Source organism: Euprymna scolopes, chromosome 36 (genome assembly GCF_053919585.1).
Source record: "Euprymna scolopes isolate OS-2025 chromosome 36, ASM5391958v1, whole genome shotgun sequence".
Classification (NCBI taxonomy): Eukaryota; Metazoa; Mollusca; class Cephalopoda; order Sepiida; family Sepiolidae; genus Euprymna; species Euprymna scolopes.
In genome coordinates, this window is record NC_136517.1 from 54,580,613 (window position 1) to 54,603,543 (window position 22,931).

Here is a 22,931-nt window from a genome sequence, read left to right on the forward strand (position 1 = left end):
AAACTTATTTAATAAATGTAGATGTTTTGTCAATGTTGTTTATGTCTATAATAAACTAGAATGGGATAAATAGTATGAGGACTTCTGTAATTTTAAAAGTCTATGTTTTAAAGAAAAAAATTTCACAGATCAGAAATGTCAAAAGAACTAAGTACTCACCAGGTGGAACCTTTTCCGCAGCACCTTCGTTTTTTGAATTCTTTCCTTTTTTCTTACTCTCTGAATTCTTTGGAGTTTCAGTTTTGTCATTATTTTCTTCCGGTGTTTTCTTTTTCTTTGGCTTGGAAGCATCCTTATCTAGAGTGAAAGTAAGGAAAAGTAAATAAATAAAATTAAAAAAAAAATAAAACACAAAAATAAAAGAAAAAAAATGAAATTAAAGAAAAAGTTGGGTTTTTTTTTTTGTTTTGTTTTTAGAGTTGAACTTAAATAGTATTTATGTTGGCATATCAAACTAATTCTGAGTAGCAGTTATTTGTTATTGGTACTGTAAGATATTTTGTTGCTAGGAAAACTTATATGGAAACACTTTTTTTGTTTCAATTATGAATTAGAATCAAAACTGAAACCAAAATTGATAATGATGATCGTAAAAAAAAAAATATGGTGATCCTTGAAAAAAAAATTCAAAAGAGATGGGAAGGATGAAAAAAAAAAAAAAAATCAAAGACGTAATGTATTAGGAAAAAAGATTAATGAAATAGTAGATATGAAATACGAATATATATATAATTACCATGCTTTTAGTATACAACAGACTAGTCTTTATTTGCAGAGTTACATTTTGGCTGTTTGTTCTCGAATACTTCGAAAAAAGTATACAGCTGCAACTGAACCGCTGCCATATTCGCCATATAAAGTGTCCCCTTGTGTGCTATCAGGTTCATGACTTTTGTAGTAAGCATTGCTACATCGGTGTAAATGGCAGCAACAAAAAATGCCAAATATCTTAATTTACGGCAACAGGTTAAGTGTGTGTGAAAAACACAAAACGAAAAACAAATTAAACACAAGAATAAATCATCAAATATGAGAATGAAAATCAGCAAGTGGAATAACTCATTTTTAATTAAACAGATATAATATAGAAGACTTTTTAGTGCTTTAAAAAAACGGGCGAAAGTTATAGCTTAGAGTGCTTTATACGAAATTGATGCCTGAATATGGTTAAATTTGTGCTCATTTTCGCATTAAATACTAATTAATCCATAACTGTGTATCAAACAGACACCATCATACATAGTTCACTGCATCTTCAATAACAGATGCATGTTAACCGATAAAGTTTTAAACTACTGGTTGGTTGGTTGTTTTTGTTTTACGGCATATCAACCCTTTTCGGATTATTTAATGCCGAATCCAAAAATTTTGAAGAAAATTTTTTTTTAATAGAATATATTTGTTGTTTTCACATCGGTTTCTATTTAACCCATAGTTGGAACCCTAACAGGTACTACCACTCCAGGTTAGAGTGGACCTGGGAGCAATGGTAATTAAAGGGTGGCTCCACACTCCCCAAAGCCCACAAGCTGGGGCCTCACCACTGGATATAGTTTAAGGTCATATCCAGGATCCCCATTGAGGGACTTTTACCCTCTGCAGGGGGGGCAGTCGGCGTATTCTAATGCCCCACCGACAGGGCCGTTACTGGTTACCTAACACTGAAATTAACGATAAGTAGTAACCATACACCAGGGATGGTTTATAACAAGTAAAATCTTTGTTTGGATGGATGAAGAGCGCATACAGAAATATGTTGGCAAGTTGAAATGCAAAATGTTCATTTCAACTTGCCAACACATTTCTATTACTTTTGTGCATGTGCAAATTCATTCATAGCTTAAATCTGTCGATAGCTCAAACGGTAGGAAATGCAGCTGAAGCGCTAGATGTTTTGGTTTTGATTCTAGCTGATGGCACCAAAGTCTTTTTTTTTTTTTTTTTTTTTAACTTGAAATCAGTAATATATAATATTCAATAGAGAATTGGCTCTGTAATAATATGAAATCTGTATGGATTAAAATATATGTAAGAGTATTTTCCGAATGAGCAAGGCCAGGCCTCATCCCCTAGTCTTTATTAAAATCATTAAGATTATTTAAGTTTTTTTTTTAAGTAAGTAGTAAAAAATAGACAATAAACCCAGAAAAAAAAAATTATTTCAATATATTAACTGAAATTCAGTAAATATAGTTAAGCACAATTCGGAATTATTTTTAAACTACAAAAAGATAAATATAAAATGCTAGTACAATAATAAAGGTCTATACAAAATTTCACTCAGGAGTTAGCAAAAAAAAAAAAAAAAGTGAAACAGACAGATGGATTAAGAGAAATATAGATTTTATTTATTTATTTATTTTCTAAAAAAAAAATTTTTTAAATGTGCAACCACAAAAATTAAAATGTTGGTTAGATTTAAAAAAGAAATATAGGTCTAATAAAGCCAGTTACACTGAATATTAAGGCTCTTTACATCTGTTTTGTCATTAAGACTTGACATGTTATTGAGATTAATTTTATCTCGCCAATAATCTATAGCATAAAAATATTTAATCTAGCCCATTTTTCAAAACATGCCTATCGTTCCTGACTGAAAAAAAGAGAGAGTAGGAGGAAGCAAGCAAGAAACAAAACCACTGTCACACTCAGAAGACAGCAAGACAAAAGGAAATTTAAGTTTAAAATTAAATTCTTTTATTTACATTTTTTTTTTTTCTCAAGTTTTAAAAAAGTAAACTATAATTTTTATTTCAGTTAATTAAATTGTAATCAACTGGTTTGTTAACTTACTTGTGTATTTTTAATGTTGTAGAGATTGACTGTTTCCCAAAAAGGGACACTTCGAATAAACAAAGGAAAAGAAAATCTATCAAAAATTCTTAAATTTTTTTTAGTTCTGGTTCAGAGTTCGACCTAATTAAAAAACAAAAATACAGAAAAATGTACTTAACCACCATGAAACAAAAATGTCATCATTCCAAAAATCACAAATTGATCACATCAAATTTTTTTTTTTTTTTTACTAAGAAAATCAAATTCATAAGGAAGTGAAGCCAGTGTGTCTCACTCTTCCAATTTTAATAAATAATGGGAGACAACTCCATTCTAACTAAGAGATCAAAATCAGCCTCGTGATGGCTACGATTTACTATTAATCCCTAAAAATCATAAGATAATTTTCTGTATATCACACAAGTCTCACACTCACACAAATATATATAAAGAACTATTTGATCAATTTACATGATTTTAGGAATATAAAATTTTTTGTTCCAAGATAGGTAGATACATCATAATTTTTTTGCTTTTTTTAATTAGGTTGAAGTTTGGCCAACAACCAATATTTTTTCAATTAAACAGAACAAAGAAAATAAAATACCCCCCCCCCATGTGAAAATATGACATATTTGGCAATCAATGTGCTTCCTTTTCCCACCTACACTCATAAAATTATTAAGTTAGTGCTTATGTTACATTATGTATCCCATAATAGTCAAAGAATAGCAATGTAAAATGAACAAGTATGAACTTTGGAGTTGGGTGAAACAGTGCAGGCCATGATAGCCCAAAATCTGAAAAACAGATTATTTCTCAGAGGTTGCATTATAAATAGATGACCTACAAGTGAAAAAGAAGTCAGATGGGTTAAACAGCAAATATATAAGAGAGAAAAAGCAATGAAATCATGTAGAGTTGAGAGCAAACAAAGATTTGCTGTCCGTGGGAGTTGTATGAGACATCGCCAATAATGGGAGTCTGCCCATGGGACGTTATGCAAGGCAGGGGACCATTATTGACTAAATTAACTGAAAGGAGACTTTGATATGATAATCCCAAAGTGTGAAATGCCCTTTCTAAGACTATGTCCACCCATTTGCGTTAAGTTAGTTAACTAATTAATAGAAGTTAGTTTCTCATGTGTGATCATGTTCTTTTCAGAATAAACTTAATTCTAAATTCGCAATGAACCTCTTTAGTCTACCATTCTGTATGACACTAAAGAGACACCGTGTGAATCATGGCCAGAGCAGATGAGGAAGACAAAGCCAACACTAGACAAAACAACGACGACAACGATAATGGAAGAAAAATATCAAAGAGAGTCAGCAATGATGAAGAAAGACAATGAGAAAAAGGTATGTTACAGACACACATAAACAAAATTGCTTGACAGTTAAAAACTAATGAATAAATGTAAGCACGTAAAAGTGAGAAGCAAATAGTTGTGCATAAAGAACTTTTCGAAAATAACTAGTGTTGGGATGATTAATCAAAATCAGTCAGCAAAGATGAAGAAAGATGGTAAGGTATACTACACGCCCACATAAACAACGAACATTTAAGCTTGTTGCTTGAGAGTTAAAAATAGTAGAAAACTAATGAATGATGAATGTAAGCACGTCAAAGTGAGAAGCAAATAATTGTGCATAAAGAACTTTTGTTACGTAATCGCTGTGGCCGGTTGTTCAAAATGCTTTTGTCCACTCCATGAAATGTTTTGTCCACTCCATGAAATGCTTTGTCCACTCCATGAAATGCTTGCATGTACTTTTGTTGCTGGCACAAAATATATACACACACTGACAGAAAAGTAAAAATCAGAAGACAGTTGATCTACAAAAAATATGTATTGCTTTTATTTCACACCAATAATCTGCTTTTCGGTGACAAGTTGTTATTCTGTGGTTTGACGTTCACTGAAAGATGCGGGGCGTGCGTGGTTAGATGGTTGTCACGCAATGAAGCCTCTCTCTCTCTGACTTTTATCAGTGATAATTTTATTTATAAAAAAATTTTTCCTATTGGAATATTTAATGTTTCCTTGGTCTATTGTTTCTACCTTTGACCGATATCTGCTCACATATTTCTGGGTCAAATTATGCCTTCTGTTAGACAATGGTGGAAAGTCACAATTTTTTCACATTTGAATCCATTTACGTGTGTGCAATCCATTGAATGGGGTTTTTCCAGAGGTTACCTGCCATTATTTAACACTTTTAGAAAACAAGTGTTGGGATGATAACTCAGAATCAAAATAACTGCTTAATCTTCGATTCCAGCAAGGATTCTTTTTAATTATTTTCATTGCTCGTACTAATGATAAAATGACAAATAGTTATCAATCTTAAAAATGATAAATAGTTATTGATTTTAAGTTATCAGAAAAATTAAAATCTATAGATCACGCACACTAGTGTATTTTTACTTTTGCGAAAATGTATATGAAAACTATATATGCAAAGACGAGTTCATGGGTGTTTAGGGTAATTCGAATATTAAAAACAAAAAAGAACAACTCTGTAGCGAAATATTCAGAGATTTTAAAAGAATCAGAATAAGGAATTCAGAACAAAAATCCTCAATTCTATTGGAATCGGTAAAAATAAAAAATATTGGAATTGCCCTATCACTAACTACAACATTATACTCAACCAAATGTTTTTGTCTCACAAAACGTAACCTTAGGTTGCTTGCGGATGAAAACGGAGTGAAAATATGGAATTCCTGAGCATCCTGGAATAGTGAGTATTTAGATATTTAGTTGCAGTTCCTGTTTGGTAATTTTTCTTAGGTTTTTAGAAATAGATACCCAATGATCATATACATTATTTTTAGAAATACCCAATGATCATATACATTATTTTTAGAAATAGATCCCCAATGATCATATGATCATTATGAGACTACATTACTCAAATTTCTTTGATAAGTTGATATCATTTTGATGAAAGAAGGAACAATATTGTGGAATCTGTGTGACGGATAGACAATTTTCATTTCACAAAAGAACAAGAAATCTTAAAATGTGGAATTCCCAGAAAAGTTTGTTCCTTAACTTTCAATTTTTTTTTTTTTTTTGTGTTTATTCAAAAGTAAAATTATTTAGTTTCAATATGGACCTTTCTGAAATTTAAATTAATTAAAATTTTTAGCCATTAAAAATGGGCAAAATTTATAGCCCGTTGACTTAGCATGAATGTTTCATGCCAATAGTTGAATATGGTTAAATTTGTGCTCATTTTTCCATTAAATACTAATCCCTAACTGTGCATTAAATGGATGCCATAATATTTAGTTCACTGCACATTACAAGATTTCAGTCAGAAGTGCTTAATAGTTTCCCAAAAAAGTGGAATGGACAGACTAAGGAAAATATAATACAGGTTTTAAGATAACTTTTTGGTGATTAAATTTAATTAAATTGTTCAAAATAAAAACTTAATTTAAACAGAATTCATCTGTTGAAATAAGATTTATCTGGATTTTAATTTTTCTAAGGGAATATAACATAGTACAAAGGTGTACTGTTCAAGGAATTAGTTTTATCTGTCCCAAAACAGGAATATGTGTGTGTATAAGTTATGGTGATTAAGTTACACAAAATTTTCTGTTTCATCCTTATGAGGATTCTTCAGCTTATTGCATAGAGCTGTTATGGCGTCTTTATATGTTCACATAGTGTTAAGTTTGCTAGTTAGTCAATCAGATTCTTTGCTATTCTCGCATCCATTTTCAGTAGTGAAAAGTCATGCATGCAAGGGTAAACTGGACTTGTAATTTCCATCTTTCTTTGTTTATTTTTGGAGGGAGTTGGCTATCTTTGTGTATTAAAAAAATGACCTAGTTTTAACTTTAGTGTTTGGATATGTCTGCTTATATTTTTTGTGTATACTGGTTTAGTTTATTATGTGTGTGTGTGTGTGTGTGTGTATATATATATATATATATATATATATATATATTCTTCATGAATGAGTCTTCAGAAAGTAATTGTTTTATCAATAAGGATATGAAAAAAAGATTTAAATAATTTTATCAAAATAGTAACCACCATCATCAAGAACTGCAGACAATAAGACATTTTTTTTTATGATTTCAACATCAAAGAAATCTAGGATTAGGCAAACAAAGTTTGCAAAATTTTTTCCACTTTTTGGTTTTCGAATGGATTGCACCTTATTTAATGTTTTAAGGTTCAACAAAATTTGAAAAAAGTGCATTAAATATGAAGAATACTGAAGAACGTTCCATATTAATCTCTTTTCTGTGCGTTACTACTGATGGCATCCGTTCTTAAGCAAAAACCGAAGCTTATCAAGAATTTCCTCACATTAAAAAAAAAAAAACGAAAATAAAGAAAATTTATCATGTACGTACTTATGGGGAGAAAATATTGTATTCCAAGAATCATGTAAATTGATCAAATAGTTTTATTTTTATAAAGAAAACCATTTTTTTTTTTTTTTTTTTTTTTTAAATGAATTTGAGTTTTTCTAATGTCCACATGTTAAGAACGACTTTCTAAAATCTCACTAGCTTGACTTATTTAAAGTTATCTCCCTTGATTTCAACCTGTTTTTAAGACAGAATCGCGATATCATCGCTGTTTGCGTACTCATAAAATTTTATTTTCTTATTTAAAAATTCAACGACTTCATCAATGTATGTAATTTTCGGTATACAATATTTTCGTTTCATCATGAGTATGTATATCATAGATTGTTTTTTTTATTTTTGGTTTTTTAATATGAGAGGAATTCTAGACAAGCACGCTAAAACTTAATGAAGACTGATAATTTTTTTTTTTTTGTGCTTGTTAAGACAGATGACAGATTGATTTTTTAAAAATATATTGTTTTAAGCAAAAAAACAATATTACGTACTTAATTGTCATGCTGAAAATAGTATAGCCTCAAATTATGAAAAATTATAGAGTAGAAAGTTATTTATAGTTAAAAGTAATTTTTATGGAAAATTGGGTAAAATCGTTATAAGGTAGACAGTAGACACAAGGGACATAACTCTGAAAGGAATATTTTAGATTACGTGTTCACGGCTGCAATATTTGTTGGCTATAGCGATAGACTTTTTTTTTTTTTTACTAAAAACACAATAGCAGTTCTACTCAATGAATTTTCGTAATTTTTGGATATATTACTATTTTTCGACAGCAATTAAGTATGTGTTATTGTTTTTGATTAAAATGATATATTTAAAAAGTCGATTTGTTGCCTATATTTAACAAGCATCATCCCCCCCATCAAATACTATTGAAATGTGAACAGACAGTTGAATGCAAAGTGTTTTTGTGCAAAATGTTTGCTGTTTTTACATGAATAAACATTTGTCTATTTCAAATGGTCATGTTAGACAACATTTTGAAACGGTTTAACCACAGCTGACAAGTACGAGACTTCAAGGCATCTATGTTCACCACAGAAATCTTTATAAGCAGAACTATCTTTCAAAAAGTAGAGTAAGAAATGGTGAAGGCCTATTTTTTAAATTATTATAATCCATGCGATGAAACTATAAAATGCGTGATAAACAACAGCCAAAGAGAGGAGATGATATACTAATTATAGATGATTCAGCCTCAGTTGGTGAACTCAGAATTTATAAGATGCCAGGGTGGTGTTATTTACAGTACAGACGACTGAAACAACCAAGGTGACGACACCAATCTGAAACACGTAAATATCATAATTAACAGCAGTAAAAATCGTAACTCTTTTCAAACAAGAATACACTCAGAAAATCTTGTCCTAGATTGTAAATTAATTGTACATGTTTTTAATAATGTTATTTTTAACTTACCGTAACCATGGTCTCACATGTGTGAGCACAATCTTTAGATAGGATAAGATTCAAATTTAGAAATGAATTCATGATCGTGAATTTGACTCTGAATTCAAATATCATGCAATCTTGAGATCTGGTGTGCGTAAGAAACAAAGATTATGGTAAATTAAAAATACTTATTGTTTAAGTAATATTAAGCTCTGTCTGGTGACAGAACTCTATGCTTACCTACAAAGAGAGAGAGTTAAAACACTAAATATATTCTGATTCAAGCAGACTAGATTATAGCATACAATAAAACTCCATTCTGACACACAATAAGCAATGTAAATCTTCCTTTTACAAAGTTTTTTGGTACCAGCATCAACTTGCCTTTGTTGGCACCCGCAAAAAAATGTATCACTTTCCCTTTCGGCTTAGCATTCTCTGTCCAGGTTTCTTTTCTGTGGGACAACCTGCCAGAGGAGTTTGTTACGATCACTACAACATCCAGATTTAAAGCAGCTTAAATTCAAATCGTATTAAGCATCCACCCGTCTCTTTACATGGCTTGTTGCACTATACTATTTTTTTTTGTCAAATAAATTTGATAATAAACTTCTTAAGATTTTCTAACACAACTATACATACATTCAACCATGTAACCTACAAGATTTCCATGCTAAGTTATAGATAATCAAGTGGAAATATAACACTCAGCCAAAATGAAACGCACAACAAAGCAACACTGTACATTAAATGTCACTAACCAACATGTCTCCATTATTTGACTATGAGTACAAGATTAAGTGTAAATGCCAAAAAACACTGAAGAGGGAACAACAGTGTTAACGTTGCACTCACGCGAACCAACAAGTTATCAATAATGTTGATATCAGCACAAATAAACCTAAAAAACAGCAATAAAGGTTAAGAATATCGGTTACAATCAGCTAACATACTTCCTAACTTCTGGCATGGCTCATGGCAGCTACCGGAAGCAGTGACAAGGCAAGTCAGTTCCTTTGCACTTTTTCTTTTATCTCACGCCTATATCTCCTCTATGCATGTACTCTTTTTTTTTTTTTTTTATTACGTTAACATTTTTATTACATTAATCATTGAAAAATCTTTAAGAATTATTGAAATTAGTTTTTATTTTGAGGGGGGGGGGATTATTGAAAACGCTCTAAAATTTTAAAACTATTTTGGGAATATTATGTATTGGATAAGCTGATTTTTATGTTGTTTCAAATTTTATTAGTTTGATTTCAATAATTTTATTTTTATACTTTCATAAACATATACTGATTATATAAACTCAAATAAAAACCCCTGTTATTTAAAAAAAAAAAAAAAAAAAAAAGGTATTTTTATAATTTCAAACATTTCTTATAAAATTTAAAATCAAATACACTTTTATCTTTAATTTTGTTAATTTTTATTATATACTTTTCAATACTGTTCTTTTCTTATATTTTATTTCAATAAATCGCTTCACAATAGAAATACTGATAGACAAAAAAAGTAGAGGAACATTTGCCTTGTTGCCGCTTCCAATAGCAGCCACACCGGAAGTTAGGAAGTAAATTAGCTGACTATAACCAGAATATCTCTAAGATCTCATAAGATGATCAAACGCATTATTCCCACACAGAAACATGCACAAAACTTTTTTCAAAAATAGATTTCTTTTAATGACTAAATTCTATTTTATTATATTACCATTACTGTCATTCAATTGTATAGTATTTATCTCCCACTCATACCAGGAAGATGTGGGATTGAAAATCCAGTACCTCCGAGAAGGAGCACTCCGACTTACAAAAATGCCTGAACAACCCTGTCGGTATTCCTTGGTAGGGACGCTCCAGGTGATTAGCAATAAACTAACCCCTTCTCAAAGAGAGATGGCAAAGCCTGGGAGGAGGAACCGTATAGAATTGCACAGGACCAGCAACATATTGCAGTCAACAGGGAAAAGGTCATTTCAGAAATGGCTTAAGCTTTGTTGATTTTAGTGGCAAGGGGAAAAAATGCCTGACTGGGAGCAATTGCAATAGCTTACTATTATCGACAAAACAATTGTATGCTTTAATAAAGATTAAAAGGCTGAAACAAATATTACAAAACATTTTTGATAAGAAAGTATAGAAATGGATAACTAATAACAAGATTTAAATTTTAAATACCTATATGAAAAATGTCTGGAAACACTGACAATAGAATAGCGGGTAACGCAAGCATTAAGCACCATCTAAAATAGTATCATTGATATTAACTGAAAACCTGGATCAACAACACAAAATGATCAGATCTATTTCCTTACAATCATCTACACAGAATATTTTCTTATATTTTAAACTATTTTGAATATTTCTGTGTGTATTTAAAAATTACCTTATTTCTTTGATATCTCTCTTCCACTATGTATACTGCAGAACAGTAAAGGACAACACAAATATATAAGAGGGGATCAAAGAAGTGTTGAGGGATCCTTTAAATGGAGATTTATTGAGAACAAAAAGCTCAAATTGCACGATGGAGTTTAGATACAAGAAGAATATCAACGGTGTCAATCACTTAATTGCAGATTAGTAAAATGCCAATATTTCATTAAATATACTTTAAAAAAATTCAAATTGTAACATCAAACAACTGCTTTAAGGTTAGTTATTTCCCAAAATTTTATTCAAATTCATGTAATATTCACAAATTTATTATCAAGCAATTTATAATGTCCATTGCTTTATTGCAGATCTCTTACAATGTAAAAAAGCAGGCGATTGAAGGTTATCGAAAAGCAAAGGATTCTTGCTGGACCCTCAGAAGGATTGTCCATCAAAGATTTAGCCACAAGGCTGGAAAGGGATCCAAGAACCATGGCTTTATTCTTGAACAACCCCCAACACCAAATCCGGAAAGGATAAAGGTACCAGGAGAAACCTTTCAGATCATGATATTCGGAAAATTTGTAGGGAAGTCAACCGAAACCTAAACAGCACCAGTGCTTCCATTTTTGCAAGAACTGGAATCGCTCCAAGATTCTGGCATGCCTGATGCAATGTGTTGAATGAGATGGCAAGAAACATCAAACCGCTTCCAAGGCCTCCACTGAGCAAACATAGGGAAAAAACGAATAGCTTGGCCACAGAATTACATAAAAATAGATTTCCAAAGTATCCTATTTAGGGATGAGGCCTATGCTACTCCTGTCGGTCCAGATGGATGGGCCAAAGTTTGGAACCCTAACAAAATTCCAAACCCTTACAGAGTTCATCGCCAAAAAGGAGGTGGAGGCATCATGTTTTTGGCAGGAATCATTGGAGATTAGTTGGTTGGATCATTCCAAGTGTCAGAGGGTGTAAAGCTTACTAGCAATGCATACAAGGCTTTTTTGGACAATCATTTATCACCATAGCTAGATGACCTATTATCACATCATTTTCAGATGATTTTTATGCATGACAATGCACCATCCCATTCTGCTAGGATGACTGCAGCCTTCCTTGAATCTATGGGCTTCTTTGGAGAAACCCTCATGACCTGGCCACTATGTTCTCCAGACATTAATCCCATTGAACATCTCATGTCAATATTGAAAAGAGGGTTTATGAGGGAAGAGAACAATTTATTTCAAAAGATGCCCTGTGGAGGAAAATAGTTGATATCAGAACCATAACTCCTTTTCAGATCAAACAATTGACTTCCTCAGTGGACAAAAGGTTGTTTAAAGTTATTTAAAAAAAAAAAAAATGGTTATGTTGATAAATAATTAACTTATTCGAGGCTTAGCACCTAGGATGTGTTTTTGTTTATTATTTTTTGACAGAAAAATGTAATAAAAAATAAAGTTTTCATGATTAAACATTGTATTTTTGCTTGAAAACAACATTTTAAGAAACCTGCAATAAAGTGATGGACAGTGGAAATCTCTTGATAAAGAAGAAGATATAACTTTGTGAATGTTGCAGGAATTTGTATAAAATTTTGGGAAACAGTCCTTTATGATACAATTTTTAATTTTTTGTGACATATTTAGTGAAATATTGATATTTTACTAATCTGCAATAAAGTGATTGACACAGTTTATACTGATGCATATAGATTTAATTACCAATTTAATAAACGGTCCTGGATATGACCTAAAACTATATCCGATGATGAGGCCTCACCTTGCGGGCCTTGGGGAGTGTGGAGTCACCCTTTAATTGTCATTGCTCCCAGGTCCACTGACCCGGAGTGGTAGTACCTGTTAGGGTCCCAACTATGGGTTAAATAGAATCTGACTTAAAAAAAAAATATATACTCCATTAAAAATCGTTCCTCAAAATAACTAGATTCGGCATTAAATAACCTGAAAAAGGTTGATATGCCGTAAAACAAAAGCAAGCAACCAACCAACCAACCAATTTAATAAGATACAACAATGGGCATAGGGCTTATCCAAGCTTTTTATAACCCTACTCTCATTGATGTATCTTCCTTATTGAATTTATAATTAAATCTATATGCATCAGTATACATTTTGTATTATCAATATTTTTTCCTCTTTTTTCCTACACACACACACAGCTTTGAAAATGTATGTGTTTGCGAATATTTTCTATTCTTTATGTATACCAATTCTTTTTAAATCAGAAGCACGACGTTTATGAAGATATAACAGAGCATAAATAATTATTATGCTTAACATATTTCATGTATTCACAAAAATTTTATAAGATATATTTTATATATTGATTTCAGTATTTACTTCAACAGTGCTCAATTTGCGAGTAGAGATAGGTAGTAAGTTATGAAAATATGTATGACAATTCAGCTACACAGAATTTTCTGTGTTTCATCCTTGTAATTAAGCCAACAAATCCCTACAAGGATGAAATATTAAAAATTCTGTGTAGCTTAATTGGCATATACGAGGTGCCTTCAAGTAGTTTTTAGACTTTTTCTTTTTGTACGGGTACTTTTATTAATAATACACACATGAAACTCTAGTCTCCTTCGAAGTAATCTCCTCCGGCTGCAATGCACTTGTTGTACCGTTCCAACAACTTCTGGAAGGCCCCATGGAAGTCCTCTTGTGTGAGCGTATCAACCCTTATCACAGCTTCTTTCATCTCAACTGTCTCAACAGCCTCTAAGGTTTTCCTTCAGCTTAGAGAATAACCAAAAGTCACAGGGAATGAGGTCTGGACTATAGGGAGGGTAAGGAACTGTTTTGATGCCCATCTTGTTCAAATAGTCTGATCTTCTCTGAATACCCTTTAGACAAACTTTGCGCAAATCTTTCACATCTTCAGTTCCTAGTGAATAATTTTGTGTAGAGTTTCCACACAGACATCAAACTGTGCACTTATTGTCTAAAGACACACAGTGGCCTTTATCCATGAACTTCTTTATTTGGCCAAACAACTCTGGTGTTTTGACTTCCTTACTCCTCCCACACCTCATCTCTCACAGACTCCTTTCCTTTCTTGAATCTCTTATGCCACTCAAAAACTGACGCTTGATTCATGCAAGATGGTCTAAAAGCAATCTGAAGCATTGCATACGTTTCTGTAGCATTTGATCCAAGTTTAAAACAGAATTTTATTGCATATTGTTCTTTTAAAGTGTCCTCCCGTTCAGATTACATTTTTGAAATTCACCAGCTGTGACAATCATGCTTTAATAGGGTGTATTCCAATTCCTGCTGTAGCAGTTCATTTGAACCTGAAGTCATAAAAATTGGTCATCTCATAAGATGTATAGCAAGAACATAATGAATTTTCAAGAGTCTACGGCAATTTTAAATACCAATACGAAAAAAGTCTGGAAACTTATCGAAGGCACCTTGTGTGTGTGTGTGTGTATATATATATATATATATATATGCAGGTCATAGTGGTTACTTCTAAAAAATATATATTGTATGTTTATGTACTCACCAGTTGAATTCTTTTCTGCATTGCCTTTGTTCTTCTTTTTAGATTGTTCATTCTTGCTTTTCTCATCCACAACCATTCCAACGGGCAACTTTTTCTTTTGATTCACATCTTCTTTCAATATCTTGCCTTGAAATGAAAATAACAATTATATACTTTTTTTTTTTTTTTGTGGAAATCACTCCAGACAACGCCTGAAGTCACTTGATATCAGAAGCTACAAAAAATACTACTTCAAGATCAAAAACTAGACAATGATAATTGTTAGATGGAATAAATTCCAACCCAGAAAACAGAAATTTTTCCCTCTTCGTCAAACATTGTTCATGGAAGATTAGCACTGAAGGATAGAATGAAAGAAAGTGAGAGTCACAAAGACCGAAAGCAAATATAAGGTTTGCTTTCTGCTCTCTTTATATGCCAACAAGTCCGACTACACTAAAATGCTTCAAATACATTACGATTAAGAGACTAATTATTAGATTAATTCATTTTTATCAAAAAGAAATGTGAATTATCTGAAGACTTAACTGCATTTTCATGGTACATCCAAACCTTGGAAGTTTCCTGATAAATTTTGAAACGTTTTATACATTTAAATGAAAATTTTTCAATTTATATCAAAATTTAAAAAGAACAATTGGAGATTATTTAATATAGATAAAATTCTAAACAAAGAAAATCAGTTTTAAGTGATTGTTGGTAATTTGTAGGCATTGCAACAAAAAATCACATAGGTTTGAATCATGTTAAGTTATCTTCCCCGTTTTTAAACTTTTCAAAATGGTGTCGTGAGACAGTTACTCCTTGGTTAGACATAAAATTTGATTTTCTTATTTAAAAATAACTATTTTATCAAGCAACTTAATTTTTGGTATACAATATTTTCTTTGTCACAGATCTGTACATCATACAGATTTTTCTTAATTTTTTTTTTAATATTGAGGGAATTCTGGACAAGAACAAACCCGAAAAACAACTTAATGGCCCTATTTATTTGTATAACAGAGCGTGAATGTGCGTATGACAGCAGCAGCAGTTGTATGCAAATAACAAAGCCATGTGCAAGATGACATCACAAAAAAGAAAAATTGCAGAGAAGGACAGTAATAGACACATTCTGAACACGGCCAGACAAAGAGTACCACGTGTTCGACAGAGCAGTCTTGTTAAGCACGAGAGTACAAGAAGACTTTTGAACAAGAGACAAGGCATTATTCTAGAAGTACCTGTAAATAAATGTCTTGTTTTAACTGATAAAAAGGAGCCAAATTCTTTCCTTGTGGCTGTCTGCATACAAAATGTGGGTCCTGAGGATTGACATGTAATGACTACGTTACAATTAACTTCCCTATGAAGGCTGCATTCAAAAGAGCGTCCATAGGTAGATATTTTATTTTCCTTGTATTCAATTCAAGAACTCATGGCTTTCTCCACAGTTGAAAAATATTTTGATAAAAATTGAAATCGAGTTGATCGTGTGTAAAATAAACACCGAATTGGTAGCTACAATTTTTTTCTTCTTCCCTATATGGACATACAATTTTAATGTACACCCTTCTCTGAACTACCATCTCAGACTTAGGGTTCATGTTGGGGGGGGTCGATGAAGGGCATGACATAACTTTTCTTTTGTGTGAGAGCAAAAGTAAAGGTTTCCATTTGTAGGTTCGATATCTGCATCAACCCCACCCCCAATAAGAAAATAGAATCATGGGCAAAACGCACAAAACAGAAAAGAAAAACAATACAGGAAGTTGACTGAATAACTAGACATAATCTCAGCAACATTGTTTTAGTTTAGTGAGCAATGACTAATTTAAATTAAAATCACACCATATTTAGATAAATATCTATTTTCCCATGGTGTTTTATGAATAATTAGTGAAAAATGAATAAAAAATAAAAATGTTGTGAATATAAGAAAATACATACCATTTTTATGTACTACTTTGGAGAAATATTTTGGGGCAATGATTCCATTTTTATCTCCACTAGACAAAATGACATTGTTAGCAGACATGAAAAATTTCAAGCCATCTGAATTGGGAAAAAAAAACAGAAAAGAAAAGTCAGATAAGCAAACTAAGATGGGAAAGACTTTCTGTTCGAGAAACTAAAAAGCTGAAATACAAGGTTCACATTTAATTGTTGGCATCAACATTATTTTTCTTAATTTCCTTCATATAAAATGATAAATATAAATTATTTTCGAAATTAAAAGAACAAAAAAAAAAAAATTGTTTTTAAAGATATATAAAAAAATAACTAAGTGTAAACATGATTACATAACTTTCACATGCATACGTCTGAAATTTAAAATGTGTATAACAGACTAATACAGATATTTAACATTCTAACTTCTTCCGACAATATTAGGTGGAGAAATAGCAGTGGGGGGGGGGGGGTTTAAAAATAAACAAAGTAAGATGTCATGAGCGTGATGAATAAGTACATTCAATTGTGAGAAATGTTGGGTCTTCTAGCTAATCTCTCTCTCCCCATATATATTTTTACAAGCATAAAAGTTCTATTTTATTTATTGCGGACTATTATCCTCATCTATTTTTCTTATTGTTTCATGATGTTTTGGCCAACTATTCCTCTGGCCTTCAGCAACAACTAAAAAAAAATTGAGGATAGTCCACAATAAATAAAATTAATAAATAATACTCATCTCAATCATGAATTCCAATCAAATAATATATATGAAAGTTCTATAACTTTTATTCCTCATTTTGCGCACATAATGTTTATTAAAAAAAAAAAAAAAGGGGGGGGGGTGAAAAAAAAAATGGGGAGATAACTCCATCGCTAAGGAAGCGAAATTAAATATAAACAGCAAAGTTTCAAAACTGCTAATATCGCTACTAAAAAATAAGTTCTTATATATCTCTATTTTATAATAGAAACTGTGTGTGTGTGTGTGTGTGTGTGTGTGTGTGTGTGTGAGAGAGAGTTCATTCCCTATGAACTCTGAAAAGGCTGTGCATTTTATTTTTTTTTTATTTCACACAAAGGTACTTGATGTGTCTGGTAATGTTCTTATATAGGTATTGTATTGGAATACGTCTGATGTGTTTAAAAAATTCAATTAAAGGAAATCCAATTTTGACCGAAGTCCACGCTTCTATAAAACCCTAACATAAGTGCATTTGAGAAATTTTATCACTGCACAAGCAGAAAGACTGAACTTATAAAATCAACTGTTGCTTTTTTTAATAAGATAGGGACGCACTTGAAATGAAAGTTTCTTTTTAGAGCACAACTGAAGCAGGATAATTGACTTTTGCATTAAGTGAACCCATAATTCACAAATAATTTTATAAAATCAGTAGATTCTCTACAGTGCAATGTAGACTACAATGTATTGTGGACTAAGTCACTGCGGGAAGACGAAGTTTCCCCCCAGTACACTGCTGGGGGGGGGGGGGGTTCACAACTAGAGCAAGCAATCAATCGATTTAATTAAAAAATGGGCGATTTCACCAATTTCGATTACAATAAAAGTATGGGAGGGTGAAATATTTGATCATCTCCATTCAATCCTGTCAACGACTAGTATATAATAATCCAAGAGAATGTATAGATAAAAAACATTAAAATAGGGTGGAAAAGCAAAAAAGCCAAACTATATGAGAAAATCTAGTAAAAATCAACATCACAATCCTAATAATATATAACAGGACTATATATTAGAGTCCTTAGAATATATAGCCTCAATATTAGATTGCTTTATTGTAATAAAAAGGCTAATTAATTTAATTTAAAATACATGAAGTATTTTATTCTACAGGCTAGAAAAAAGGCATTCACAATGCAAAAACAAAAACTACCCCCCTCCCCTAACAAGCCAAGCTTTGTTTTGGTTGCTTTTTGTTATTTTCACAATTTATTTTTTTAAATTCTTACAACATACTTATCTAGGCCAAATTACAAAAGATTTTTTTTTTTTTAAACTAATCATCGAAAAACAAAAATTCAGTAAGGGAAATAACTCAATTTTTTCTTTTACTTGAAATAAGATTTGTCTTCTGAACACTGAAATTTCATTTTATTTTTATTATTTTTTTTTTAATTAATTAAACAAATGTGCAAAGAAATAAAAAGTAAAAACTAACACGAGTTCAATGTAATCCAGGTAGATACATATGAGTAAAAATCAAATAATATATATATATATATATATATATATATATATATATATATATATATTGCGCACAAACACACACAAAGATGAGAAGACTGGTTTTTTTAGATAAAAAAAGTTTCTTTATACGAGCAAGAGCAGGATATAAGCAAACGTGATGAATTAAAGAAATTAAAGAATTAAAGCAACGCAATTTCTTACCTTGCAATGCTTTTTTCATGTCAATATAGATATATATATCACAAGTTGTGCGCATGCCTAGAAAAAAAAAAAAAAATTAAAATTCATTTAAGACAAGCAAAATATAATTAAGCAATTCCTTAAATAAAAATTAAGCAATTACTTTTTAGCATTTACACGTTAAAAATATATACATAAATATATACATAAATATAAGAGCAATAAAGAAATGGCAACTTCATTAAAACGTCAACATAAGCGAATTTGTTCAATCTGTGTAGCATTCCCTTGACCATCCGACATTGAGGTCATTTTTAACCCACCACCACCACATATGTATTAAAAATAAATAAATTTCTTAATTATTAAGAGCCTATCAAACATGTACACAACGTGATAATGAACGTGAAAATGTGTTGTATGGAGAGAATGATACAATGGATGTGTAGAATGGATCTTAAAAAGCTCAGATTTGATGAAAAAGATTAAATCTTGACAGTAAAGAATGTGTGCTGAATAAGAGACTTTGATGGTATGGTCATATTGAAAGAATGGATGAAAATTCTTGTGTTAGTAAGATGTAGTTCAGTTGAGGTAGCAGGTCTATTCTACAGTAGAAAGTAAAGAAAAACATGGAGAAAGTGATAGAATAAAAATTGATGGAAGGGAAAGAGGAATAAATAAAAATTTGACAAAGGATAGATTAGTTTGGAAGTAAATATTTTAATTAAGAGTCTATCAGATGCGTAGACAGTTTGGTGATGTATGGAATGTGAAACCTGGAATCTGCATTGGATGGAGAGAAAATAATGATGGATGTGTCAAATGAATCTAAGACAAAGCTTAAATTTGATGAACTTCAAGGAAGATTAAGTTTGTAAAACAATATGGTTTCACCATGTTAAAAGAATGAGAATTCTTGGGTTGCTAATTGCAGTCACGGTACTTTTATTTTTTTATGCTTGATTGATTAGTCTGAAAAATTTGCCTGGGGAATGGATCCTTGAGTGATAACAGATTAATTGCAATATAAAGACAAAAAAAATTACTGTGAGAATAAATAATCACCCTGGAGAGATGACATTAAAAGTTGAGAAAGTCGGACTAGATCCACCTACAGCATACATGTTCAGGTGTATATAAGAATTGGTTGAAAGATATTCTACAGTGGATTCTACTTAAAAGATGTGAACTCATGTTATATAATGAAGCCCTATGTAGACAGGTTTTTTTAGCTAGTACATTAGAGATAGATTTGAGTAACTAGGCCCCATTGTTTAGGGAGATTAATCGTTCAAAAACTGTCGCTAAATACAGCACAGGTGAGTGACAGGGAAAAGGTCATGGGTAATGGTAGAGAGGTAAATAGGTATGAATACCTGTTCTCGTGAGAGTGAGAATTGGCGAGATTTGTGATGAGATTCACGTTTAGGGAGTGAGATTTGAAAGGAAGAGAGACGGCCTATTCAGGGGTAGTAATGAGAATAGATTAGTCTGCCTTGTGCAAGTGACAATGACAGGTGCAGCTGTTTTCTGAGAGTGCAAAAATCCATACTATTCCCTAAATGTGAATCTCATCACAAATCTCGCCAATTCTCACTCTCACGAGAACAGGTATTCATACCTATTTACCTCTCTACCATTACCGATGACCTTTTTCCTGTCACTCACCTGTGCTGTGTTCAGCGACAGATTTTTTGAACTCGATTAACTTCCCTAAACAAGTTAATCAAATCTATCTCTAATGTACTAGCTAAAAAAAAAAAAAAAAAAAAAAAAAACTGTCAATCTGTCTACATAGGGCTTCAGTTTATAAGTTCAAATCTTGAAATGTAGCAAGAATCCAAGATACCCACCTCTTCACGATGAGGAGGTCCTGGATATGACCTTAAACTATATCCAGTGGTGAGGCCCCAGCTTGTGGGCTTTGGGGAGTGTGGAGCCACCCTTTAATTACCATTGCTCCCAGGACCACTCTGACCCGGAGTGGTAGTACCTTTTAGGGTCCCAACTATGGGTTAAATAGAAACCGACGTGAAAACAACAAATATATTCGATGAAAAAAATTTTTCTTCAAAATCTTTGGATTTGGCATTATAACCCGAAAAGGGTTGATATGCCATAAAACAAAAACAACCAACCAATCAAGATGAGGAACTAATGAGGAATTGGTGATGCATCTTCAACCCAGGAATGCAAAAATAAAACTCAAACTATATCCAAAAAAAGCACAAGAGATTTGCATCTATTATTGCGAAAGGTTTTTGTTTATGGAGGGCATGGTAAGGCAAAGCAGATGCAAGCAACTCAAGGACATAAGACCACAAAAGACAAAGGTCTGTTGCACAATATCTTATTGTAATGAACACATTTTAGTATGACATGTAAACATTGCATGATCGGCCCATTTGCATCTAAGAACATTTGTAAAACCTAAAAGGGGTGATGTGCTGTAACTTGAACCAAAGTAAATAAGAAACAAGTTAAATGTTATGAACAGAGTACATGAGAACTAACAGAAGTTATAAAAAATTTTTAAAGTAAAAAACTTAATGACTTATAAAAATTAAGTAATGAACCTAACTGCTATGAAATCTAAATATCCACATAACATGGACTCAATCGAGAACAGTCTAAACAAGTAAAAGTTGTTCAAACACGATATAGGAGTAGGGTGAAGAATATGTCAATTGAAATGACACCAGGTTTTTTGTTGTTTTCTTTTAATGGCATATCAACCATTTTCAAGTTAGTTAATGTCGACTCCAGACAAATTATTTGAGAAAAAGGTTTTCATGCTCCAAGTTCATTGTCCATTCAAATATTTATTCATGGAGTTTGGTTTGGTTATTTTGTAGAGGAAAATCGTTTTTGACTTTGCTGAAAATTAAGTAAAGGGAAAGAAAATTAAGTAAGGGAAAGAAAATTAAGTAAGGGAAAGAAAATTAAAAAAAAAAAAAACATCAATATTTGGTGCATTTTAGGTCAGGAAGCTATTATCTTCAGAGAGACATTTTTTTTTAATATTATTACGTAATTTGTCAATTTTTTCTGCAGAAGTGAAAGAAGGGTTATAGAGAGAGAGAGAGAGAGAGAGAGAATGATAGAGAAACAACTTTTAAAAGAAAAAGCTTATACACTTTTTAACCTCTCCATTTTCTTGTTCATAGCTCCGGGCAATGCTGGGTATCAATACTAAAATTCTATTATTTGACAACACTTCACTATCTTTACATATACAGAGTGTTTGAAAAACCAATGGCATTACTATGTGACTTTATGTTCTATATATGTAAATAATAAAATTTTTTTAAAAAGTTCCAATAATTGTAGGTTCAGAAATGCTTGGTTTCCTAGTTATAGGCCACTAAAATAACTAATCAATATTCTTTAATTATAAACATCTAACAAATAATGTGCGTGTGCACGGTTATTTTTACGTATGGAATAGATAAACACTATCCCTGTGAAAGGATCACAGGTAAAATAAACCTGGCATAAAAAGTGGAAATTCAAATGAAACAAATTTAACTTAACCAGGACAGTTATCACTACATTATTAAAACTAAACTTACCACTAATGACACGATTTTCTCCAGGTAAACCAGGCGCAAAATGAATATGCACTCTTTTCATTTTCTTTAAACCCTATGAAAAAATAAAAAGCAAGGATGCTAAGTAAAGAGCTTCATTCAATGAATTTAACAAAATCAATTCCTTAATTGGAATTCATTTTTGAGATGAGCATTATATATATTAATTTATTTTTATTTTGGACTATTATTCTCATCTTTATTAGTTGTTGCTTTTGATCTTTTATTGGTTTTGTTTATTCACGTTTCGGCCAACTATTCCTCTGGCCTTCGTCAGGTAGTAACCGCGATGGATAGGAACTTCGAATCTCCTAACTGCATTCTCAGCCATCACTGCCATCCATAGTTGTTGTCGTCTCACCACATTTTTGGCCAATTAACCTCTGGCATGCTTTGGGTGGGATTGAAACCGCTATCTTCAGACAATGTTCATCTGGAACTGTAGAGATTCAACGTCTCTATCCGTCGCGGTTACCACCTGACGAAGGCCAGAGGAATAGTTGGCCGAAACGTTGT

General features: G+C 31.7%; 1 protein-coding gene across 4 annotated transcripts in view; it reads right to left on the reverse strand.

Moving 5' to 3' along the window:
- LOC145260499 (uncharacterized) overlaps positions 1 to 22,931 on the reverse strand; it is a 139,936-nt gene that overhangs the window by 28,869 nt on the left and 88,136 nt on the right. For all 4 annotated transcript variants that reach the window (XM_080118611.1, XM_080118612.1, XM_080118613.1 and 1 more), the window contains 5 exons: positions 22,398 to 22,470; positions 18,844 to 18,900; positions 16,428 to 16,532; positions 14,496 to 14,621; positions 160 to 297 (listed from right to left, as the gene is read on the reverse strand). In XM_080118611.1, the coding sequence (XP_079974737.1) occupies positions 160 to 297; positions 14,496 to 14,621; positions 16,428 to 16,532; positions 18,844 to 18,900; positions 22,398 to 22,470 (499 nt within the window). The remainder of the gene's footprint in view (positions 1 to 159; positions 298 to 14,495; positions 14,622 to 16,427; positions 16,533 to 18,843; positions 18,901 to 22,397; positions 22,471 to 22,931) is intronic.